This window comes from Rana temporaria, chromosome 8, assembly GCF_905171775.1.
Source record: "Rana temporaria chromosome 8, aRanTem1.1, whole genome shotgun sequence".
NCBI lineage: Eukaryota > Metazoa > Chordata > Amphibia > Anura > Ranidae > Rana > Rana temporaria.
Window position 1 is genome coordinate 161,722,194 of NC_053496.1, and position 27,275 is coordinate 161,749,468.

Consider the following 27,275-nt stretch of genomic DNA (forward strand, 5'->3'; position numbering starts at 1 on the left):
TTCTGAAGGAGATTTTAAGGAGATCTAATAGACCCCAGATCTCTCTTTATAGAGTAGAGTACCTGTCACTGCCCATGCTAACACAAGGGATGTAATTAATCCCTTGTGATAGCAATAAAGTTGAATATTTTTTATTTGTTGTAATAAAACAAATAATGCAAATGTAAACACTCAAGTAGGTTCCAGACACATGTGTAAATTATGATGACAACACACATGTGAGGTATCATCACAAATGTCAGAGTTAGAGCAATAATTCTAGTGCAAGACCTCCTGTGTAATTCTGAACTGGTAACCTGTAAAGCAGGGGCGTAACTACAGGGATTGCAGAGGTCACAACTGCGGCTTGACCCCATGCTCCAGCGGGCCTGTGCAGCTCCCCTGTACACCTAGATAAGAAGAGCAGCAGGGGAGGCATATAGAGGAACCAATGCCCTCAATTTTTCTCCTGAAGTTGCTGAAAGCCTGCTTCTCCCCCTCTCCTCCTGCAAGTATTCAGTGGCTGCAAGAGAAAAATGGAGGGCATTGGTTCCTTTATATGCCACCCGCACTGCCCCTCCAATTAAGGATACATGTTTTCTGCTGCCCCTGCAGTGCTGCCGGATTCCCCCTCCTTTCTCTCGGCTGCTGTGGGGAGTGTGTCAGGAGGAAGAGTGGGGCAGGAGCCAGAAAATATGTAATTCACTGGCCCCCTTCTTTTTTCTGAATGGATCCGGCCGCAGGACCATAATAAAGGGCCCCCTGACAATGGTAAGGGCCTTGGGCCCAGAGGGAAGGGCCTTTGCCAGGGGTCAGTGGTGGCCCTTCATGGTTTCTTGCACCGGAGCCCTAAAAGTTTTAGTAACGCCTCTGCTGTAAAGGCTTTTGAAGTGTAACCTATGGATAATTTAAAGTACTGTAGTTTCTCACAATTCCACAGGAGTGCACAATTTTAAAGTGGGACGTGTTAAAGGGGCTGTAAAGATTTTTTTATTTTTTTTCATAATAAGCATCCTTTACCTGCAGACATTCCTCTTTTCACTTCCTCATTGTTCGTTTTTGCTCAGAAGTTGCTCTATTTCTTCTCTGTTCTGTTCACTTCCTGCTTGTCTGATTGTTACTCACCACCGTGAAGGGAGGCTTTACTGCGGTGGTCAGTGACGTGCTCGCCCCCTCCTGGGAACTACATCTGTGCGGCAGGACGCTCTCTACGTGTTAGAGACTTCAAGGAGGTGTGAATTACTGGGCGTGCCGCAATTCATACTGGGAAATGTAGTTCTTACATGAACGAGCGCCGCAAACCAGGAAGTGAATGAGAGAACAGAAACTAGAACGCCGGAGGTGATATAGATGAAGGAATTTAATAGGTATTTACTTGTTTTTTAACAGAATCATTACACTATTCTGTCTGTCTACCTTGCAGACATTAATTTTAGCCCATTTTTTTTTCCTTTACAACTCCTTTAAGTATTTATTAACTCTGCAACATAATCTTGTCTATTTTACCGAAAAAATGGTTACCGTATATACTCGAGTATAAGCTGACTTTTTCAGCACATTTTTTTGATACTGAAAAAGCCCCCCCTCGGCTTAAACTCGAGTATCTTGCTGTCTTAACTGCAGTTGGCGGCCATCCACTGTAACAAAGCCCCACCTCCTCCTCATCCGTGATAGACGGAACACTGATACAATGCTGGGATCAGTGTTCAGTCTATCAAGGACGAGGAGGAGGCGGCGGGGCTTTGTTACAGTGGATGGCCACCGACTGCAGTTGCATGGCACAGTGGAAGATCAAAGGTAAATGAGGCTGCAGATGGGCACAGTGAGGCTGCAGATGGGCATTGTTAACTCTTTTCCACTTACAGTAGCTGCTGCATTTCCCACCCTAGGGTCATACTCGAGTCACTACGTTTTCCCCATTTTTCTGTGGTAAAATTAGGTGCCTCGGCTTATATTCGGGTTGGCTTATACTCGAGTATATACGGTAATTTATTTTGTTTGTGTGTACTAAAGTTTGTTAAATTGTATTTCACTGTAAATTTGTCGTGGATAAATCGCTGTGCAAATATATTGTGTGACATAAAAAAAAAAATGCAACAAAGAACATTTAATTCTTCGGAGCCTCTGCATTCAGAAAATATTTAATGTTTGTAGGTTCAAAGTAATTTTCTAGCAAAAAATATCTGATTTTAACATGTATGTGAAAGATGTCAGAATTGACCCGGGCAAATTATACATACACTGAGAATATAAAACACAAAGGGGAAGTCTGTTTGATAAACACACAAACATCACATTATAAAAAAAAGACACAATCGCGTACGTTATAACATAAAGTGCAATTTTTATTAAAATAAGTTATTTCATTTCTATTTCCTAATTATCACCGAAGACTGATAATCTTGATTCGTTTATAATCACATTATAGAGAACCTGCCTGGTCATAACAGTATACACACAAAATAACCCCGGAAGTGAATGGAAAAGCATATATTTTTTTAAGCATTCATCATTGTTGTTCCCCTTAAATATTCAGAAGCCTTGACTTCCCCATTGACTTGCAGCTAAGGCTAGCAAATAGACGGTGCAAATTTCTTTCCTGCAGACACATGTTGCAAAAATTAATTAGCATGATTCCCTCATCAGCACAGACAGCACTGACAGGTGAATACCTCCTGCCAAGACATTGGAAGCCATCTTAGCCAGTGATTATCCATAGTGGCTATAGCAGCCACTTGCCATAATCGGAAGTGAATCTGGCAGGCTGATTGTACCCAAGTTGATCGACCAATCAACTTGGTAAATTCAGCCCGCCCATTATTGGTTCAAACCGTGTATGGCCGGCCTAAGTCTCCGCTGCCTGCTCCTATTGGCTAGATATTGAATTAGACTGTTAAATGGCACGGGCAGAGCTTATCTAATAGGAAGTGGAGGAATCTATGGAGCATTCATCCAAAGTGAAGGGACTCCCTGGGTGGACAGGAAATTATGTGAGAATTGAAAACATACGTGTAGGCTCTGAAATATGCCTAATTTTGGGGCTATTGATAGCATATGACCACACAAGCTGCCTTGAAGAATCAATACATGGAGTTTATTTTTTTTACATTATATGCAAATATTACAAAAGTGTATGAATATATTGCACAACCACTATTAAAGTACATTATGTTTAAGTCCTAAAGCAAAACTCCAGCCTATAGAGAGGTATGCACTATGCAGTAGTGTCGGTTGAGTTGGGCAGATCGCTGGAAGTGTATGGCGGTGTACTATGTACAGAACGCGTGCAGAAAAACTGATGTCTCTGCACCATGGTGTGAACGAGGCCCAAGGATTGGTTACCCTGCATCTATCGGTGGAAGTGCACCCTATTGAAGCAACCAGCAGAGACAGACATTACAGTGAGTCTGCTGATGATCTGTCCAGCTTTTGTTTTCCACTATAACTTGAGGTTCAATGCGATCTGATAAGCAGATTGGCTTTCTCTCACAGTGTGACGATTAGCTCACACTTTCTCTCACTGATGCTGGAGTTCTACTGGTGCAAAACACAAGCAAAAACAGGTTAAATATAGGTATTGCACATTTAAAGGTGCTTCCATTGGGGTCTATGGGGTCCAAAAATATGTGAGTATGCCCAGAAAAAAGGGTTGTGTGCTTTTTGAGTGTATGGCATGGAGCACAATGTGACGGAGCATACAAGTGTGAACGGGGAAAACTATTAAAGAATGGGATTCTGCATGGTGAACATAGTCTGGTGATCAGCACACCTTGCATCCCTACGCTTATGTCAATGGGGTAGAAGGTAAAGGTAACCACCAGAGTTAACACCAGAACAGGAATGGAAAGGAATTCTTCCAAAGGTGAGACACGTTCCCTTAAAAACTGTATACAAGAGAATATTCCTCACATTGTAAAGATTTGTAGCTAGATTCAGGTAGAGTTAGGTCGGCGTATCTACTGATAGGAATCTGTGCCGACCTAGGTTTAAGTGTATTCTCAAACAGAGATACACTTAAACCTATCTAAGATACGACGGCTTGCGCCGTCCTATCTTAGGGTGCAATAATTAGGCTGGCCGCTAGGTGGCGCTTCCATTGCGGTCGGCGTAGAATAAGTAAATCACTGGCGTAGGCCTATTCACGAATGTACGCCCAGCCGACGCAGTACAGATACACCGTTTCCGTAACGCATTATCAGGCCTAAAGTTATTCCATCAAATAGTTGGAATAGTAATGTTAAAGTATGGCCGCCATTCCCGCTTCGAAATTCAAAAATGTTACGTAGTTTGCGTAAGTCGTCCGTGAATAGGGATTTACGTCATTTACGTCCACGTCGAAATCAATAGGCCCATGCGGCGGACTTAGCCGCAATGCACACTGGGAAATGTAGGCGGACGGCGTTCCAAAAAAACGTCAATCACGTCGGTCAAGCCTAATTAGCATAAAACACGCCCCTCAGCCAAATTTGAATTAGGTGCACTTGCGCCTGCCGCATTTACGCTACGCCGCCGTAAGTTAGGAGGCAAATACTTTGATAATACAGTACTTGCCTCTCTGACCTAAGGCGGCGTAGCGTAAACACGCTAAGCTACGCCGCCTTAAAGTTGCGGCACTCTGTGTGAATCTAGCTAATATTCTCAGTTTATGTTGAGTGTAAAGAATGGGAAGTAAAGAGAAAAAAAATCTGCAATTTTAATCCTCCACTACCGTACTCAAAATGAAAAAAAAAAATGCTTTGGCTTTAGAAATACTCACATATTTTTATATATTTTTCAGAGAAAGTGCAGTTATCTTTTTACCTAACCCAGTGATCTACAATAACTTCCCCCTCCCTTGCTGGATTAAAGCATGGGGTAAAAAAAAAATTTCCCTCTGGGTAGCCAATCCCCATAGACTTCTAAGGTGCTGATCTTGGAAATGCTTGGCCAAGGGACCCATATACGTTTTATTGGTATCAACTAGGCAGGTATAACCAGAGGATTAAAAAAAATTGTCCCCTTCCAACTGTTATACTGCACACACGTATTCGGCATATTTCCCACTAAAATGTGTGTATGTGTGCAATTGAGTTCTAAGGTTGTTCCTTGTTATAAGAATAAACTTTAGGCTTTCTTTGGCAGATTCAAGCTTAAACACAAGTTTTGGTTTAATTTACTCTTGAAAGATTCAATGAAAACACTTTGGGCCAGATTCACGTATGAGCGTGGAACTTTGTGCGGGCGTAGCGTATCCTATTTACACTATGCCTCCGCAACTTGGATGGGCAAGTGCAGTATTCACAAAGCACGTAAGCCCGCCCAATTCAAAATAGGCTGGTAGGGGGCGTGTTGTATGTAAATGAATCGTGCGCACGCTCAGTATCACGTTGAATTTACTCCATAAGATAAGCCAGGCCCAATGCCTGTGACGTGAACGTAACCTACGCACAGCCCCATTCACGTACGACTTACGTAAACAACGTAAAAAGATACGCTTGCCGACGTCCATACTTTGCATTACCTACGCCTCATATAGCAGGGGTAACTTTAAGCCGGACATAAGCCTTACGTAAACGGCCGCAAGTACATTCGTGAATCGGCATATCTACCTAATTTACATATTCAACGCATAAATCTACAAAAGCGCTCCTTGCGGCCAGCGTAAATATTGCACACAAGATACGACGGCGTAGGAGACTTACGCCGCTCGTATCTTGGCCAAATCAATGCATAACTGATTCTAAGAATCAGGCGCATAGATACGACGTCTCACATTCGGACTTACGACGGCGTACATGGAGATATGCCGTCGTAAGTCCGCTGTGAATCTGGCCCCTTATGTATATCAATCATGTTCAAGGTCCCATTTATGATTAGGACTTACTGAAGAGATACGTGATTAATTTAATAATAGACAATTTGTGGGATAGTGGCATGAATAATCACTTTAGAAATACACTCTGATGAAGCTCAAAAATTTAGAGACATCGGGCCATATTCTGAGTAAAGTTACGATGGAGTATCTCAGGATACTCCATCGTAACTCCCTTTTTTGGCCAGTGTATCTATGCTCCTGATTCTCAGAATCATTTTTGCATAGATACACTTAAGATCCGCCATCTGTAAGTCACTTACACTGGCGGATCTTAAATGCAATGACGCCGGCCGCCGCTAGATGGCATTTACGTGAAGGAGTCATTTGCATATGCAAATGATCCTTCTACGCCGATTCCCGAACGAGTTCGCGTCGCGTAACCGTCGCTAACGTCGTTTGCGTAAGCGGAAACTTACCCCTGCTATATGAGGGGTAAGTTTCCGCAAGTCTCGCGTAGGCCATGTTACGGATGGCGTCGGGTCCCCGTCGTGTTTTTTCGTCGGATACGTCGTTTACGTAAGTCGTTCTTGAATACGACTTTACGTCAATGACGCACACGTCGGCGTCATTGACGTTTTCCGCCGAGAACTGGAGCATGCGCACTGGGCTTTTTGCAGCCCGGCGCATGCCCAGTTCTTTTGCATCGGGGGCGCGCTTCATTTGAATAGAAGCCGCACCCTTGGAGATCCGCCAGGCTACGCCGGGACACTTACACTCCGCTGTCCCAACTTATGGAGCAAGTGGTTGGGGAATACAACACCTGCTCCAGTAAGTTGGGACAGCGGAGTGTAAGTGCCCTAAGCAAAGCAGGCGGAGATTCTTGGAGAATATGGCCCATCATCTGATTCCTCAAATTAGTATTCATAAGTCACTGATTCATAAACCAACAGGCTGCATTCCCCTATAAAGTGATTTATGCCATAACGTTTGTAGGTGTTGGGTTTCCTTTAATATGTTGGTGTAGCTTTGACTTCTGTGGCTGTATAGGGTGGGGGTTGAACAGGAAATTCAGGAAAAGCATCAGGTTTCTTCATACCATCATTCGGTATCACGTACACCTTGAGAAAAACAAAAAAAGTAATTTATTTATTTCAGATACTTATATAGCGCGGTCAATTTACGCAGCGCTTTACATATACACTGTACATTCACATTAGTCCCTGCCCTCAAGGAGTTTACAACCTAAGGTCCCTAACACACATACTAGGGCCAATTTAGACAGGATCCGATTAACCTACCAGCATGTCTTTAGAGTGATTTAGAAGTTCCTTCAAAAGGTAGGGCCACCCAATATTTTGTTTTGGGTAGGTACTGGAACGTTTGGTCACATACTGTCAATTTCATGTTACAAACCTCTAACAGGACTTTGAGGGCAACTAAATAACAAATAATATTGCCCAAATGTAGATTAAACTCTTACAGCTTTTATTACAATCAGTTAAAAGTGTAAAATTGTCCAAGACATCGATTAGTTTGACACCGTCTGTTTACATTGCGTGTTATACGTCTACTGGGTGATACTCCCAAGACCCTTTCTTGCTGCACAACCATGAAATTTACAGTTGTAATTTGTTTGGATGGAATGGGAATTCCAACACATTTCGAATTTTAGAATACATTTTCTTCCTTAGGGGTTGTAAGGGTCACCACCGTTTACGATTTCCATTCCATCAACCACAACAGCTTATCCGACAATCCACAATCCAGCAGACAGGACCCATTGGATTTTCCCCCACCAATAACAAGACAGAGCTCTGTTACTGGTTCCAAAATCAATGAATACTTTAATGGTTAGCTCTCGGGTTTTTATACAGTTACAAGCATGCTTCAGTAAGCACAGGGACAAAGACACACTCCACCCACACATCACACAATGGGGGGGCTAACGAGTCTCCAATACACATCCCACAGACTTTTTCGGCACTGGTCTGACATAATTAACATGACCTAATTACTACACCTGAGAAGTCAGACGTTATGACTCTCACCTGCTATTCACATCACATATTATCTTCAATAGTATTTTGACACCATACAGTGGCATTAGCATCCACAATGAAAGGTCTTTCAGAAGCAAGACTCAATTAACACCTTTAAAGTTAGACATCTGACCTTTACAGACTTAATTAGTACAATAGACACAAATCAGTATTAGCATCACACAATGGAAGGTCTTAGGAGCCAGGTTTAATTAACACAATAGACCATAGAATGCAATCACAGCTTTCATCACTACAGCCAGGGGGACTTAATTAGCATCTGAACAGTCTATGTTAAGCATTGAAGGAGACACTCTCTCGTATTGACCTGTTGTGGACAGAATTAACCAAACTGTAATATTCCAAGATCTCGTGCAAAACATGAATTATCAATAATGTCCCATCTCATGTAATCCAAGATATCAGTTCTCAGTCATCATATGCCCAAAAGGGACATGGGATGACCCTAGGCCCAAGAGTCATTAGTGAAGCTGGCACAGGAGTACCCCACATCCTTCAAAAGTCTCTGGGTGTCACGGGCCATTCCGTTACAGGGGTATAGTGCCACTCTGAAAAGGCCAATTCTGAAATATTCAAATGAACATTAAGATATTCGTAAAAATTATAACAAAGCATTGGTCTATACTAACAGAGGACCCTTTGGTAGGACAATTCGTAACTCCAACTCCATCTATAATATACAAAGTGGCCAACTCAATAAAAGATTGCCTAGTCCACAGTGAATACAAGAGTGATAAATGGGTGTACACATTGTCCATTCGTAAAAAAACAAAAATAACTTGTAATTCCTAATGGAGAACTTTTCAAGCCTAAACACTTTGAGGGCAACTAAATAACAAATAATGCACAGTCATGTGGCAATTGATAAAGTCCCATTAGAGGATTGTAAGGATGGTGGCAACCATTTGCCCCTTAGTAGACCATATTGTTTGGTCACCTGCTGTCTTTTCTAGAGAAAAACAGAATAGAGAGAGCTATCCCCGTGGTTCCAACCCTCTTTATAGTGCTAACATGACTTTAGAAATCTAACAGATTCCATCATCCAATGCATTCAGAGCAGATGGACATAATCTCGCAGACTCTCAGAATACCCAAACAGTGATTGGATGCTAGTGCTTTTCTGCTGATGGTTCTCCTCCCAGCACATTTGATTTTGGTGAATGTATTTGGAGCAATTTAAAACCTCTCTTCATTAACCCCTTCCTGTCGACGCAACACATATATGCATCCCCACTGCACTGGGATTTTTTCCTGTGGGGCTGCATATATGCATATGTCCCTTTTGTGTTGAGAGTGCTTCCAGAATAAAGACTGTAGGGCTGGCAAAACGTTTCGGCCCGAGCATAAGTTCAGGCCGAATTCTGGTTGTTTCGGATGTTCAGCAAACAACGAACAATATGCAGAGTTCGGGGCAAATTCGAAAGCTGCAGAGCACCGTTAAAGTCTATGGGGCACTAACATGAAAAACAAAAAGAGCTCATTTTAAAGGCTTATATACAAGTCACTGCCATAAAAAGTGTTTGTGGACCTGGGTCCTGCCCCAGGAGACATGTATCAATGCAAAAGAAAGTTTTAAAAACAGTCATATTTTCAGGAGCAGTGATTTTAATAATGCTAAAAGTGAAAGAATAAAAGTGAAATATTCCTTTAAACTTTGTGCCTTGGGGGTGTCTATAGTATGCCTGTAAAGTGGTGCATTTTTCCCGTGTTTAGAACATTACCACAGCAAAATTACATTTCTAAAGGGAAAAAAAGTAATTTGAAACTGATCGCGGCTGTAATGAATTGTCGGGACTAGGCAATATACATAAAACTCATCGAAAAAAATGGCATGGGTTTCCCCCCAGTCCATTACCAGGCCCTTTGGATCTGGTATGAATATTAAGGGGAACCCTGAACCAAAAATTGAAAAACAATTGCGTGGGGATCCCCCAAAATCTATACCAGGCTCTTCAGGTCTGGTCTGGATATTAATGGGAACCCTGTGCCAAATTTAAAAAAATAAAATGGCGTAGGGGTCCCCCCAAAATCCATACCAGACCTTATCCGAGCACGCAATTTAACAGGCCGCAGGAAAAGAGGGGGGCGAGAGAGCGGCCCCTCTCCTGAACCATACCAGGCCACATGCCCTCAACATGGGGAGGATGCTTTGGGGTCTGACTCCAAAGCACCTTGTCCCCATTTTGATGGGGAAAAGGACCCCATCCCCACAACCCTTGCCCAGTGATTGTGGGGGTCTGCGGGCTTATCGGAAACTGGAAGCCCCCTTTAACAAGGGGACCCCCAGATCTCAGCCCCCCATTGTACCATTTCACAAAAAAAGTGTCAACATTTTTTAAAAAGACAAGAGACAGCTTGTCCTTTAAAAAAAAAAAAAATGCCCCGCGATATAAATCTGTAAATCTTGTAAACAATTTTAATAAAGGATTTGTCCCAAGCTGTCTCTTGTCTTTTTTATAGTTTTTAACACTTTTTTTGTGAAATGGTACAATGTACCTGTTACCAATTCACATGGGGTAGCGGAATCTGGGGGTCTCCTTGTTAAAGGGGGCTTCCAGATTCCGATAAGCCCCACCCCTGCAGACCTCCACAATGCAGACCCCAAAGCATCCTCCCTATGTTGAGGGCATGTGGCCTGCCTGCCAGGTTTCATGCTTGGATAAGGGTCTGGTATGGATTTTGGGGGGACCCCTACGCTATTTTTTTTTTTTGACGCAGGGTTCCCCTTAATATTCACCCATGCCATGACCTGAAGGGTCGGGTATGTATTTTGGGGGAGGCCCCTACACCATTTTTTTTTTATTTGCCACAGGGGTTCCCCTTTAATATTCATCCATGCCATTTTTTCAATGAGTTTTATATATATTGCCGAGGCCTGACAATTCATTACAGCCGTGATCAGTTTCAAATGACTTTTTTTCCTTTAGACCCCTTTCACACTGGGTTGCTTTGCAGGAGCTATAACGCTTAAAATAGCGCCTGCAAAGCGACCTGAAACAGCCGCTGCTATCTCTCCGGGGTGAAAGCCGGTAAAAAAAAAGTCCTGCTAGCAGCACCTTTAGAGCGGTGAAGGAGCGGTGTGTATACCACTCCTCCACCGCTCCTGCCCATTGAAATCAATGGGCACCGCAGCTTTACCACCAGCAGGCACTTTACGGTGGTATTAACCCTTTCTCGGCTGCTATCCGGGGGGTAAAAGCACCCCGCTAGCGGCCAAACAGTGATGCAAAATTGACGGTAAAGCGCCGCCAGTGTGAAAGGGGCCTTAGAAATGTAATTTTGCTGTGGTAATGTTCTAAACACGGGAAACATGTGCCACTTTACAGGCATACTATAGACACCCCCCCCCCCCCGTTACAAAATTTAAAGGAACATTTCATTTGTATTGTTTCACTTTAAGCATTATTAAAATCACTGCATTATTAAAATCACTGGTCCCAAAAAAACTGCAATTTTTAAGACTTTTTTTTGCATTGATACATGATTTTTTTGCCTGTTCGCAAGTTCTGGTGCGAACTGAACCGGGGGGGGGGGGGGGTTGTTCGGCTCATCCTTAACCTCTTTCCCACCGGGCTAATTTTTCAGATTCTGTGTTTACGAGACTAAAACAGTTTTTTTTTTGCTATATAATTACTTAAAACCCCCAAACATTATATATATTTTTTTCTAACACCCTAGAGAATAAAATGGCAGTCACTGCAAAACTTTTTGTCACACCGTATTTGCGCAGCTGTCTTACAAGCGCATTTTTTTTGGATAAAAATCACTTTTTTTAATTAAAAAATAAGACAACAATAAATTTTGCCCAATTTTTTTATATATTGTGAAAGATAATGTTACGCCAAGTAAAATGATACCCAACATGTCATGCTTAAAAATTGCGCCCGCTCGTGGCATGGCGTCAAACTTTTACCCTTAAAAATCTCGATAAGCGACGTTTAAAAAATTCTACAGGTTGCATTTTTTGAGTTGCAGAGTAGGTCTAGGGCTAGAATTATTGCTCTCACTCTAACGATCGCGGCGATACCTCACTTGTGTGGTTTGAATACCGTTTTCATATGCGGGCGCTACTCGCGTATGCGTTCGCTTCTGCGCGCGAGCTCGTCGGGATGGGGCGCTTTAAAAAAAAATGTTTTTGTTTTCTTATTTATTTTTATTTAGTTTTATAATTTTTACACTGAAATAAAAAAAAATAAAAAAATTGATCACTTTTATTCCTATTACAAGGAATGTAAACATCTCTTGAAATAGAAAAAAGCATGACAGGTCCTCTTAAATATGAGATCTGGGGTCAAAAAGACCTCAGATCTCATATTTAGACTTAAATGCAAAAAAAATAAAAAAAATTCATTTTTTCAAATGACAAAAAAAAAAATGTTTCTTTAAGAGGCTGGGCGGGACTGACGTTTTGACGTCACTTCCGCCCAGCAGAGCTATGAGGACGGGTGAAGGAGATTTCTCCTTCAGTCCCGTCCCCGCTCAGCTGCCGGACACATCCGATCCCCTCCGCCGCTACAGACGGCTCCGGTAAGCGGCGGAGGGCGCGGGAGAGCGGCGGGAGGGGGGCCCCTCTCCCGCCACCGATAACGGCGATCTCGCGGCGAATTCTCCGTGGAGACCGCTGTTATCGTGTACACCACCGCCCCCTGAAAAGATGAATATCTCGGTTGTGGCAGCAGCTGCTGCCGTTACCGAGATATTCAACTTTAAAAACAGGACGTCTTTTTGACATGGGGCGGTGGTCAAGTGGTTAAGAGACTGGGGCCTCACTGAGAACCCCAGGCCCCGTACTAATGATCGGACCCGAAACTCACAATTTTGGGTCACCTGATCGCTGTGGTAGCCTCTGATTGGCTACCCTGATTGTTTTGTGTTTCTTTCTCTGTGAATGGAGGGAAAGATACAAGGTATCTTTCTCTTTCCTTGCAGAGAGAAAAAAAAAGTGTGTGTAAAAATAATAAAAAAATGTAATAAAATTAAATAAAACTAAAGAAAACATACCTTAACTGGTTAACGCCCGCCGCATGTATATGTACGTCCACAGAATGGCACGTACAGGCATATGGGCGTACATGTACGTCCCCGCCTTTCCGCGGGTCGGGGGTCTAATCCCCCCCCGGTACATGCGGCGGTCGGAAAGAGCTGTATGTAAACACGGCTTCCCCGTGCTTCACTGTGGCGGCTGCATCGATCGAGTGATCTCTTTTATAGGGAGACTCGATCGATGACGTCAGACCTACAGCCACACCCCCTACAGATGTAAACACTCACTAGGTGAACCCTAACTCCTTCAGCGCCCCCTGTGGTTAACTCCCAAACTGCAACTGTCATTTTCACAATAGACAATGCAATTTAAATGCATTTTTTGCTGTGAAAATGACAATGGTCCCAAAAATGTGTCAAAATTGTCCGAAGTGTCCGCTGGCGGGATTTTTTTAATTATTGTCGGTTACTGTCAGTGTCGGTGTGTTTAAGGTAGGACAAAAAAAACAGCAAAATGCACACTATTGTTTCTGTGTTGTACTACTGGTATAAACAACAAAAAACATACATGTAGCAGGTACTTCTCCAGATTGATCTAATCTATGATGGGAGGACTGTCTGCTGCAGCAGTGTGGGCTTTTTCATCCCCTTTCTCTCTTCACACAGACACTCAGAACTGCTTGTTTGTAAACTCCCTATTGGAAGTTGTCTGCAAACTCCCTATTGGAAGAGCCTGAGCCAATCGTCAGGCAGCAGCAAAGGACTGTGGAGGAGGAGATAAAAAGCCAGAGGAACTAGTTCCTGCACCCCATCAGGAGAGCATCTCCTGCACTCTGTGTGTGTGGAACCGCAGCCTACCAAGGGGCACACAACCTGCAACTCCAGCCCAGAGGAACAGATTGTTTATGCTCATGCAGCTCCAGCCCAGAGGAACAGACTGTCCATGCTAAAGGAGGACACCTTGCAAAGGACTGAATCTCACTGTGACACACCTGCATCTAAGATCGATTGATTGCTCAAGGGAGGACCGCTGACTGTGTACAGGATTTAGTAATGGGGCTTTGCCCAGGAACCTTTAATGCTTTTCATAGAATACCACATCCAAATATTGTCCACAGAGCTCCTACATTGCCAGTGAAGATAATAAAACGCAAAGGTTTGCTTCCAGGACATTGCCGTGGGTTGCTCTTAAAGAGGACACAACACGGGTATTAAAATGATTGCACTGGGTGTGTACTAGAGGTATCATAGGCCGGCCTGGAGTTCCCCTTTAGCCACAGCATCCCACACACACCACAAGTTGTTGGAGAGTCTGTTTAACCTGTGCATATTGTTACCTATTGCTTTCATTGGTTGCATAGTGTTTCTGATATTTTTTTTTAAACTGTTTCAGCCAAGTCCTGGGTACTTATACAGGTCTTGGCTGACAAATGTTAACCTGAACTTTGCTTTTCTTTAAGTAAACTACAAACGGAACTGTGTTGTGTATTGCTGCTGAGTTTTTCCATTAATAACATTGCTAGGTGTGCCAGAGGGGCTGGGACAGTTCATTAGGGTTGAAAGGCAGAGTAACGGGGTGAACAAACAAAAGCAGCTCCTTTGGGGGTTTGCTACATACACATATGTGGTATTGCTGCAATCATCAGGAGCAAGAGAATTTGTTGTGGGTTGTTCTTTGGTAGGTTATGGGGCCTGTAAGGGGTTAGCTCGGTAGCGGGGTGTGTGACCCCTTGGATGGGTTCACCACACACTGAATTTATACAGACAGGCAGTCGAAGATGGTTGAAAACAAAGATTTTGGTTTATTCTTTCATCTTGCTGGAAACAAGTGCAAGCATCCAAACAGCATAAACAAAATCAAACATAAAATAAACCCTGGCCACTTTGGGCGTCTACCTTTACCACACAGGAACCTATCTATGGAGTCTGGCTCAGCCTAGTGCTGGGCAGACAGTGCTGGTCATACAGCAGAAAAACAATAGTCTTTTGATTTTTTATCACACAGAAAAATCAATCCTCTCCTCACCTCCTCAGAAGACTTTCTGGCACTGCTCTCCTTACTCACAAAGACTCAGGATGATGCAGCAATTCAGTGGTAATCCTCTAGACTACTTATAGAGGCCTTAATTGCCTCATTCTGAACAGCTGAAGTTTTTCAACGGCCTTTAGCCTTTCTCTGGCTACGTTTGCAGCCAACGCCTAATAACAATTGGTGTATTGTCTAAACAAGGCAGAAATGTATGTCCCGTCTGTGACAACACCCACAGATTTACCTGACTTCCTGTCACAGGCCAGTTTTTCTTTGATAATAAAAAAATATCAGGAGCTATCCATAACCATTTACTACCCAATAAATGCCCTATTTGTGCATTTAGGTGGATTATGCTTTCAGGACAAAGTAGTTGTAATGCTATGTACAGTTTTACTAAACCATGTCAAAGTCGCAAAATTGTGCTTAGGCATTAAGATTTGTTTTACCCTTAGGCATGAAGGGGGTTAAAAAAAAAACACAACTACAGGGAGCTGGAATTGGGACCTCAACCGAAAACCTTTCCACTTCAGTGGCTTTAAGTTAGCTGAGATTTTAGCTTGCTATTGCCTTAATGTTGCTATAACACTGGAAAGGGGGACAGGCAAAAATGGTATAGCAGAAAATTATGTACAAGAAGGATACCCAGTAATGCCGCGTACACACGATCGGTTAAACCGATGAGAATGGTCTGATGGACCGTTTTCATCGGTCAAAACCGATCGTGTGTGGGCGCCATCAGTTAGTTAAGCATCGGTTAAAAAAAAGGCAACTTGTTTTAAAATTAACCGATGGATTCCTAACCGATAGGACAAAACCGATCGTTAGTAGGCATGACCATCGGTTAAAAATCCACGCATGCTCAGAATCAAGTCGACGCATGCTTGGAAGCATTGAACTTCGTTTTTTTCAGCACGTCGTTGTGTTTTACATGACCGCGTTCTGACACAATCGTTTTTTTAACCGATGGTGTGTAGGCGCGATGGACCATCAGTCAGCTTCATAGGTTAACCGATGAAAACGGTCCATCGGTCCGTTCTCATCGGATGGACTGATCGTGTGTACGCGGCATTACAGTCCAAGCAGTTTGTCTTTTTTTAGCATTGCAAAAAAACACAACGGATGCAGGAGGGCTTTGTTTTTTGTGATAGCCTTGATGTACAAACAAAACATCTGCTCGTCCTCTTTCTAACAAAATTTTGGTCAGTCCCTGACTAACTAGGTTCATGAAAAAAAAAGAAAATATTAATGGACCTAGGGATTCCTTAAATTATAGAGATATTCCTTTTTTTTTATTTTTTTCCTTTCAAAAATGAATTAATACTTTAGATTACTTTATTCTATATGCTTATATAAACTACCTTACCCTTACCACATGGTGAGGAAAATGTGGAATTGCTAGATATGAGAGGAAGTTAGTAAGATGGGAATAAATGTTATAAAATACACTTAATTTATTATATTTATGTATGCTATTTACATATGTCCTGCTATTTTAATACAATTGTATGCTCTTCTTTTATTGAAAATAAACTTAAACTTGAATGAAAAAAAAAGAAAAAAAAAAGAAAAATGTAACCTATTATGCCTCGTACACACGATCAGTCCATCCGATGAGAACGAAGCGACGGACCGTTGTCATAGGTTAACCGATGAAGCTGACTGATGGTCCGTCGTGCCTACACACCATCGGTTAAAAAAACTATTGTGTCAGAACGTGGTGACGTAAAACACAACAACGTGCTGAATAAAACGAGGTTCAATACTTCAAAGCATGCGTCGACTTGATTCTGAGCATGCGTGGATTTTTAACCGATGGTTGTGCGTACTAACGATTGGTTTTGACCTATCGGTTAGCAATCCATCGGTTACATTTTAAAGCAAGTTGGCTTTTTTTTTAAGCAAAGGGTAAATAACCTATGGGGCCTACACACGATCGGTTTGGACCGATGAAAATGGTCCATCAGACCGTTATCCTCTGGTTAACCGATCGTGTGTACGAGGCCTTAGTGTTCTGTCAGCAGCCAACCTTTTCACACAGCAGCAGGCTCCAACAGAACAAACAGCCAAGGAGAGAAAGGGAGCCATGTAGACAGCTGAGACTAATAATAAAGTCTAAAGGAAAAATAAAGGGATCTAAAAACCCCTTAATTCTGCGTCTCATTTCACCAGCTACTAGGTAAGTATCCTACTCACCGAACAGAATTGACACCCATGACAGGTAGTCAAAAACAGCAAACGCCCATCTCTAGTCCATGTGGGCTTCAATACGTTGGACGTACCACAAGAAAACTAGAGATCAGAATTAACGAGCACTTGAATAACAGGTTCCCCACACATAGCTTGTCTAATCACTTAAGGATTTACCACAATACAGATCCTAGTTTTGGCCTCTTTTTGTGGAATTGACAAAGTTGAGCCTTATTGAAGAGGAGATAATATGAAACAAAACATTTCCATAATGAAACTGGAGGGATTTACAAATTGAAAACTTAGTCCTTTAGGTATGAATATCGATCTAAACTGTTTTTCTCTCAAATTATTAAATGTGATGGTGTTCAAATCCTCTTTTATCCTATTATTGTGAATTTACTCTAGTTTCATGGCCATCTAGTGTAATATACAATTCAAGATGGCTTTTTGTTTATTTTTTTATTTTAGCCATGTGGTGTAATTCATCATTCCTCCACAAGATGGTGTTTGTTAACTAACCGGATAAGTCTAATTTTCTAATCAATTGACATTTAGCCCTTATTATGAACCGGCTGTGAGAATTTCAGCGGATTGGTTATTCTTTTTTGTGGCGATGTATAAAAAGGAGGAAGTGACGAGCTTTGCTACATGACCCCTGATGACGTCAGATGCTGCTGACGAAACGGGTCCTGTGATATGTGCTACGTCACTTCCGCCACCAGTTGGAACGCAGACGGCGTCCCTGCCATTATCTATGGGCATGATTTTCATCTCTATTTTGTAAGTGCAATCTGTAGTTTTAATAAACATGCTTTTTTAACATTACTATACTATGAGGAGCTTCTGTTTTCTTCTTTTTGGTTGACATACCATATCTATTCGGGGAACATATTTGCCTTGAGCTGCTGTCTCTGGATCCTTGGCCCTTTTGCTGTTTTTGACTACCTGTCATGGGTGTCAATTCTATCCGGTGAGTAGGATACTTGCCTAGTAACTGGTGAAAGGAGACGCACTTTTCTTTGGAGACACCATTGTATTTTCATTGTCACATTTGATGAACTAGCAAATATATTGGCACTTGATGGTGGATTATTGGACTTTATTCATTCATTTACTTACCTGTTTGTGTATGTTACTTTTGAAACATATCATTTTTATAACACATTTTTTTATTGTTTAGCGCGGTATGGAATCACAGTTGTTGTTTTTATATATTAATAAAGTCTAGCTACCAGATAAGATGTTTATTTAGATATGGGGGCTGTATTCCAATCATACAGTGCCTTGAAAAAGTATTCATATACCTTGAAAACTTCCACATTTTGTCATGTTAAAATCCCAATAAAATACATTGGGGGTTATTTACGAAAGGCAAATCCACTTTGCACTATAATTGCAAAGTGCACTTGAAATTGCACTTGGAAGTGCAGTCGCTGTAAATTTGAGGTGTAGATATGAAATGAGGGGAAGCTCTGCTGATTTTATCATCCAATCATGTGCAAGCTAAAATGCTGTTTTTATTTTCCTTGCATGTCCCCCTTGGATCTACAGCGACTGCACTTCCAAGTGCACTTTCAGTGCAATTTCAAGTGCACTTTGCACTTGTAGGGCCAGATCCAGAGAGAATTGGATTCGCGCAGCGTATCAGAGATACGCTACGCCACCGTACCTTACCTGGCGGAATTTTGAATCCTCAATGATTTTGCGCCGTAAGTTACGGCGGCGTAGTGTATTTCTGGCGGTGGAATTAAAATCAGCGATCAGGGGGCGGGTTTCATTTAAATGAAGCGCGTCCCCGCGCCGAATGAACTGCGCATGCGTCGTCCAGAAATTTCCCGCCGTGCTTTGCGTGAAATGACGTTGCAACAACGTCATTTTTTGAACTTAGACGTGAGTTACGTCCATCCCTATTCACGGACGACTTACGCAGGAACGAAGGCCATACTTAACATGGCAAGTCTATCTATACGGCGCAAAATACCAGCTTTAACTATACGCCGGAAAAAGCCGAATACAGACGACGTTAGAAAATGCGACGGCCGCGCGTACGTTCCTGGATCGTCGTAAATCGCTAATTTGCATACCCGACGCGGAAAACGACGCAAACTCCACCCAGTGGGCACCGAAGTATTGCATCTAAAATCAGAAGGCGTACGAAGCCGTACGCCTGTCGGATCTTACCCAAATGCCATCGTATCTTGGTTTGAGGATTCAAACCAAAGATACGACGCGGGAAATTTGAAAGTAAGCCGGCGTATCAGTAGATACGCCAGCGTACTTGCTCTGTGGATCTGGCCCGGAGTTTGCACTTGTAGTGCAAAGTGGATTTGCCTCTAGTAAATAACCCCTGTTGTGTTGGTCTATCAGATATAACTGAAAAAGTCAAAGTGACACAAGAAAAATAATAAATGGTTTTCAATTTTTTTTACAAATAAATATCTGAAAAGTGTGGTGTGCATTTGTATTCAGCCCCCTTGACCCTGATACCCCTAACTAAAATCTATTGAAACCAATTGCCTTCAGAGGTCCCCTAATTAGAAAATAGTCACTCTGTGTGTAATTTAATCTCAGCATAAATATAGCTGTTCTCTGAAGCCCTAAGAGGTTTGTTAGAGAATCTTAGTAAACAAACAGCATCACAAAGGCCAAGGAACACACAAGACAGATGAGGGATACATTTATGGAGACGTTTAAAGCAGAGTTAGGTTATAAAAACATATCCTAAGTTTTGAACATCTCACAGAGCACTGTACTATCCATCATCCGAAAATGGAAAGAGTATGGCCCTACTGCAAACCTACCAAGACATGGCCATTAACTGACAGGCCGAGCAAGGAGAGCATTAATCAGAGAAGCAGCCAAGAAGCCCATGGTAACTCTGGAGGAGCTGCAGAGATTCCACAGCTCAGGTAGGAGAATCTATCCACAGGACAACTATTAGTTGTGCACTCCACAAATCTGGCCTTTATGGAAGAGTGGCAAGAAGAAAGCCATTGTTGAAAAAAAGCCATAAGAAGTCCTGTTTGCAGTTTGCGAGAAGCCATGTGGGGGACACAGCAAACATGTGGAAGAAGGTGCTCTGGTGAGATGAGACCAAAATTTAACTTTTTGTCCTAAAAGCAAAATGCAATGTGTGGCAGAAAACGAACACTGCACATCACCCTGAACACACCATCCCCACCGTGAATCATGGTGGTGGCAGCATCATGATGCGGGGATGCTTTTCTTCAGCAGGAACAGGGAAGCTGGTCAGAATTGATGGGAAGATGGATGGAGCCAAATACAGTGCAATCTTAGAAGAAAACCTGTCAGAGTCTGCAAAAGACTTGAGACTGGGGCAGAGGTTCACCTTCCAGTAGGACAACAACAATAAACATATAGCCAGAGCTACAATGGAATGGTTTAGATCAAAGCATATTCATGTGTTAGAATGGCCCAGTCAAAGTCCAGATCTAAATCCAATTGAGAATCTGTGGCAAGACTTGAAAATTGCTGCTCACAGATGCTCTCCATCCAATCTGACAGAGCTTAAGCCATTTTGAAAAGGAGAATGGGCAAAAATGTCACTCTCGATGTGCCAAGCTGGTAGAGACATCCGCAAAAAGACTGCTGTAATTGCAGTGAAAGGGAGTTCTACAAAGTATTGACTCAGGGAGGGTGGAATACAAATGAACTTTTCACATATTTATTTGTAAAAAAAAAAATGAAAACCATTTATTATTTTCCTTCCACTTCACAATTATGTGCCACTTTGTGTTGGTCTATTACATTAAAACCCAATAAAATACATTTACGTTTTTAGTTGTAACATGACAAATAGCTGGATTCAGGTAGGGGCGCGCATCTTTAAGGCGGCGTAGCGTATGGCATTTACACTATGCCGCCGTAAGTTAGAGAGGCAGGTGCTGTATTCACAAAGCACTTGCCTCCTAAGTTACGACGGCATAGCATGAATTGGCCTGCGTAAGCGCGCCTAATTCAAATGAGGATGTGGGGGGCGTGTTTTATGTATATTACTTGTGACCCGACGTGATTGACGTTTTTTACGAACGGCGCATGCGCCGTCCGTGTACATATCCCAGTGTGCATTGCTCCAAAGTACGCCGCAAGGACGTATTGGTTTCGACGTGAACGTAAATTACGTCCAGCCCTATTCACGGACGACTTACGCAAACAACGTAAAATTTTTACATTTCGACGCGGGAACGACGGCCATACTTAACATTGACTAGTCCAGCTATTTGATGGAATAACTTTACGCCGGAAAATGCCTTACGTAAACAGCGTATCTTTACTGCGACGGGAACTCAACGGAAGCGCCACCTAGCGGCCAAAGGAAAAATTGCACCCTAAGATACGACGGCGCACCCTAAGATACGACGTCGTATCTTAGCTAGGTTTAAGTGTATGTCAGTTTGAGCATACACTTAAACTTAGGACGGCGCAGATTCCGAGTTAGGTCGGCGTATCTACTGATACGCCGGCCTAACTCTCTCTGAATCTGGCTAAAAATTTGGAAAATTTCAAGGGGTACGAATACTTTTTGAAGGCACTGTAGCTCTACAAAGCCTCAGGAACAGGACATATTAAGATTCTGAGACAACCAAAAATGTTTTTCCATCAGTCATAAACTGTCTTGAGTCCCTCATCGTGTGCAGGTAAGAAACCTAGGTGAAACATATACACCATCCACAATCTTGAGCCAGTGCCTCACACTCCATATGTTCATTACCTGGGGGGCAGTTGATTTTGCTTCGGCAAGGGACCGGCATCCAAAAACAGAGATGATAAGGGTAACGAAGCACAGCAGCACATTCGTTATAAGCAGAAGAGAGAGAATTACATAAATGCCATCCTGTAAATACAAAAAACAAGTCTTTCAAAAATTCAGTTGCTACCCCTATTAAGATTAAACACTACTTTTTAAGGTTAGAATTAGGTGTTTAAGGGTTTAAAGTTTCACTAAACCCACATAAATAAATAAAAAAACTATTGATAAATGCAGTATTACATGCTGCTCATACTCACCTCATCTCCGCTTTCTGTTCATGTCCCCAATGTAGCTAGGGATTTTGCAGCTGTGGGGGCAACTCTGCACATTTTCTTCATCAGTTTAAGTCAATATGTATTCTTCTACGTGTTTTTGGTAAAAAAATCGCAATAAGCGTATATTGATTGGTTTGATTTTTGGAATTTTCATTATTCTTTTTTTTACTAGTAATGTCGGCGATCTGCAATTTTTAGCGGGACTGCGACATTGCTGCAGACAGATCGGACACTTTTTTGGGACCATTGATGTTTGTACAGCATTTAGTACTTAAAAAATGCACTGATTACTGTAAAAAGGTCCCTGGCAAGAAAGGGGTTAACACTAGGAGGCGGTCAAGGGGTTAACTGTGTTCCCTGTTAGGTGTTTCTAACTGTGGGGGGATGAGACTGACTGGAGGAGGAGACAGATCGCTGTTCCTAATTACTAGGAACAGCAGATCTGTCTCTCCTCCCCTGACAGAACAGAGATCTGTCTGTTTACATTGACAGATCTCCATTCTGTCAGGAGCGATCGTGGATGCCCAGCGGACATCGCGACCGCTGGGCACACGCATTGGCTCTTACATAATGCGTGCACGCCCTATACCCCTTAAAGCGGCTGCCAATTTGCGCAGGGAGCAGACATGCTGCCATATATTGGCGGCATCTGGTTGGCATGCGGTTTAAGGAGAAGTATGGTCAAAGCTCTTTTTGGTCATACTTCTCTTTCTGGGTCACAGGAGTGCAATTTGTTCTGCAGCTGGGTCAGCTTCTCAGTGCATCGCTGAAAGCCTGAGCCAGCCTCTCCCACCTCTCCCCAGCCCATAGCTCCAGTGAGCCCTGGAGGGGCAAAACAGAGAGCCGGTGACTGACAGCCACTGTCTCTCTGCTCACTGAAGACCAAGAAATTAGTAATCGGCAGTCATGAGATCGCTAAGTTCTTGGTCTTATAGCCAGTGGGGGACAGCTGCATCAGACTGCATCCACATTAGGGAGTATGTATGTTTGTTTTTTTCGTAATCCCACATTCCCCTTTTAATATGTAGCTGACCTCTACCAGCAAGTGCTCTCCTCCATTTATAAAAGGGACAAGCGTTAGTATCTGGGGGTGGGATTTGTTGTTTTTCCTGTTCTAGCTGTCCCCTCCTTGCCCCTGTGCCTGTCCAGGGAGTGGCTTTTGGCTTGAGCCAGTTAATGCACACACTGGACAATATGAGGACATGACCTCATAATAAACCCCCCCCCCCCTGGAAAAAAAAATAGGCAGACTCGATGGACTACTTTTTCTGCCTATCACTTTTCTATATACTATATTTTACCATTGTACCATTCCATCCTGAGGTAGCAGACCAACATCAGTAAACTTGTTGATGATATGGAACGTAATTTCACTACTTATCATGTTATTGGGGAAAAAAACTTTTTTGCCGCAATGATAAATGATGTAAAATATTTTCTGTTTGTCAATAGTGATAGGCACTCCATAGGGAACAGAAATGTATTGTGACAGGAAGTCAGGTAAATCTGGGGGTGTTGTCACAGACGGGAGATACATTTCTGCCTTGTTTCGAAAATTCACCAATTACTATCGGGTGTCGGCTGCAGAAGTAGCCAGAAAGGTTTAAGGACGTTGGATAGCTTCAGCTGTTCAGAATGAGGAAATTAACGCCTCTATAAATTGTCCAGAGGATTACTACTCAATGCTGCATCCTGAGGCTTGTTGAGTTAAGGAGAGCAGTGAGCTGGGGAAGACTTCTGAAGGTGAAGTGGTTGTTGATATCTTTGCTGTGTGATAGAAAATCAAAAAGACTATTGTTTTCTGCTGGAAGACCAGCAGTGTCTGCCCAGCAGTAGGCTGTGCCAGACTCCATAGGTAGGTTCCTGTGTTGTGAAGGTAGACGGCCCAAGTGGCCAGGGTTTATTTTATGTTTTATTTTGTTTATGCTGTTTTGATGCTTGCAATTGTTTCCAGCAATATGGAAGAATGTAAACTATAACCCTTGTTTTTCAACCACCCACGGCTGCCTCTCTGTATAATTCAGTGTGTAGGGAACCCACTCAGGAGGTCTCACACCCCACTACCGAGCTAACCCCTTACAGTATATAAAAGTGTTTATAGACATAATGATTTTAGGACCTTTTGGTTCAATAAAATTCAACCTTATGACATCAATAAAATGTTTTCAAAACTTGCTTTAAACCAATGTGGACCAGCTGTATGCTTAAGGTCCTATGTGATTTAAAATAGATGATAGCTCTTGCTATACATACACACATATTCTCTGCTACTTTTTCTTCGTTTCCTCTTTGATCTTTAAAAATCCCCTTCTTTGAACTGGCTCTTTTTAGGTTCCGTTTGGTGAACTTGTTGCCTTGGTCAAAGGTGGTCATTTCCACAGACGTTCTGTATGCTCACCTAAGCACTGTAAGTTAATCCTTTTAACTCTTTGGCTGTGCTTCGGTATTTATTTATTTACCTGCTATGTTAAGATGTATTTACGGTGCTCTATATCTCCTTTTTTCCAGCTGGTCACTGTCTCCTTTTTTCCCCTCCCCCTCCTATGGTCGGGGATCCTGTGGCCTCTACCTGCGGCATTGTCTGGCGCTGGGTCTATACCATCCCTGCACCCCCCTTTGGCCGTTAGCTCATGTGGCCTGGTTTTATCCAGCTGGCTTGGGAAGTGATTAGGGTGCTTTCTCACCCCTTCATCTTTCCTCCATCCCGGATCAGCAGGTTGGCATTATGTGGTATGCACTGGCAGATTGATAGTATTTCTTCTATGTTTGTATAAAATGTTTGTAAACATGTATTTTTTGTATTTCACTAATAGAGCTGAAACTTCGATCTCAACCATACCCCTGAGGAAGCCTAACCTGGCGAAATATATTGGGTCTCATCAACTTGGTTGTGATCTCCGTATATATTATCTGCTCTCTGTCACGGGAAATTTTATTAAACTGTGTTATAAATCAGGTTATATATGTATTCGTTAGACCTTTTCTGGTCTTTAGTGTGCTATGTAGCTTGATGCACCATCCTTCTTTTAATAAATTATTACAATTTATGCTACTGTCATACTTCTTTATTCATCTTTTGCTGGCACCGTCATAGTCCCGACATTGTCCTATTTCTTCCCTATATATTTTTGAGATGAGGTGCATTTTCTAAATAAAACTTTATAATCTAGACTAGCCAGATCTTTTCCACCTTTTCCAGATCAATAAAATGTATGTAATTAGAATTTTAAGTCTCCTCCATATGGTAATAGTAAAGCCAATCCAAAACGTGCTTTTGTGTTGTTAGAATACTTTTTACGAACGTGGTACTTTAAGTGGAAGGCAAGTCAAATCCTAACTTTGCCTTAAATCCATTTCACCCCCTTTCTAAATCAAATCTATCTACCCTGTCAAAGGATATAATTACCTGTTCTGAAGCTGCTCCCATTTGGTAACATGATCTCTCCAGCGCCATCTTCTGAGTAGAGGAGAGATCTCCAACAACTGCAGAGCCTGCATGGTGACGTCACCCATAGACTTACTATGGGGCATCCCTTGTCAGCTGTCCCTCCTCTACATTGAATCCAGTGCTGGAATCAGATCATATGACTGGTGCAACTTTAGAATAGGTAAGTATAGGCAACTTTTCTTTTACAGGATACAGAGAATAGGCTTAGCGTGGGAGTAGATTTAAGCTTATTTAGGCTTTGACTTGCCTTCCCCTTTACTTGCCCCCTATTTGTTCCTTCTATATGTTGTGCTGGTGGCCATTGCCACTGGGACTAAAAGTGGGTGAAAATCTTAAAGCGGGGGTTCACCCTATAAACGCAAAAAAAAAAAAATGTTTTCTTCTACCATAAAATCAGGCATTGTAGCGCGAGCTACAGTATGCCTGTCCCGATTTTTTTATCCCCGTACTCACCTTGTACTCGTACATCGAAGATACCGACTCCCCTCGGGGAATGGGCGTGCCTATGGAGACGGAGGATGATTGACGGCCGGCTCTGGCGCGTCACGCTTCTCCGGAAATAGCCGAAATAGGCTTGGCTCTTCACGGCGCCTGCGCATAGCCTGTGCGCAGGCGCCGTGAAGAGCCGAGACCTACTCCGGCTGTCTTCGGGGAGAGTGACGTGCCAGGGCCGGCCGTCAATCATCCTCCCTCTCCATAGGCACGCCCATTCCCCGCGGGAGCCGAAATCTTTAATGTACGAGTACACAGTGAGTACGGGGGTAAAAAAATCGGGACAGGCATACTGTAGCTCGCGCTACAATGCCTGTCTCGATGGAAAAATCATGTCAGTGAGGGTGAACTACCGCTTTAAATTTTTAAACTATTTAGTATTTCAGACAGTCAAACGTGCCCATTGAGATCAATGGGGGCAACACCCTGAGCCAAACGCTTGTTTCAAAGTTTTGGCACGGTCCCACAATGTAAAATTGCAGTAGTGCCTCCTGAATGCCTGCTACTCACTGCTAGACTACCCTCTGAAAAGCAATCACTTTTAAAAGGGTGGTAAACATTAACGCCAGTGTTTAAAGTGAACTAAAAATAAAAGTGGAACTTTAGTCAGAAAATTAAGATCAGCACACACTAATTTTGGTAGCATAATTATTAATGTGGAATGTATTTGTCTTGCTAAAATAAAAAACACTTATCACGTTGTTATGGTAATGTTCCACTTGTACGTGCATGTGCCCAGCCGTGCCATTATGCCGACGTATATGTGCAGGAGGCGGTCCTTAAGTGTTTTTTTTTTAGTAATGGCGGCAATCAGCGACTCTCTGCCCGTCACCACCGCCGCCCGCCTCACAGCGTGTCAAGTCTCACTCTCCGGGCCCTTGGGTGGGGAGCGGAGGAAGATCAGTCCTCCAGGGAAGGCAAGGAGATAAACAGGCAGGTGGGTGGCCGGGACTTGAGCCAAGCCAGAAGAACATGCGAGCGGAGCTGAATCAGCATGCACCCGAAACTGAAGAAATATTCCCATCGCTTAGACCAGCACATGATCATCAGAAAGGGGCACAGATAATGGAAAAAATACACCCCCTTAAGCTAGTAGGAGCGGCGGAGCCCTTGTTCAAATACAATTCGGGGACAAAACCGGGGACAGACTGGTCCGGGGACAGTGTCCTCAATAGGGGGACTGTCAATATGGAAACCGGTGATGTCTGGTCACCCTACTGTAGATAAAAACAAACAGTGCAGCTTTGACCA

The 27,275-nt window shown here is 42.8% G+C and overlaps 1 protein-coding gene across 2 annotated transcripts in view; it reads right to left on the reverse strand.

Moving 5' to 3' along the window:
- Positions 1-6,678: 6,678 nt before the first annotated feature.
- LOC120909301 (rho GTPase-activating protein gacK-like) overlaps positions 6,679-27,275 on the reverse strand; it is a 72,386-nt gene continuing 51,789 nt past the window's right edge. For both annotated transcript variants that reach the window (XM_040321049.1, XM_040321048.1), the window contains exons 6-7: positions 21,771-21,893; positions 6,679-6,891 (exon numbers count right to left, since the gene is read on the reverse strand). In XM_040321049.1, coding sequence (XP_040176983.1) covers positions 6,781-6,891; positions 21,771-21,893 — 234 coding nt within the window. In that variant the 3' untranslated portion in view covers positions 6,679-6,780. The remainder of the gene's footprint in view (positions 6,892-21,770; positions 21,894-27,275) is intronic.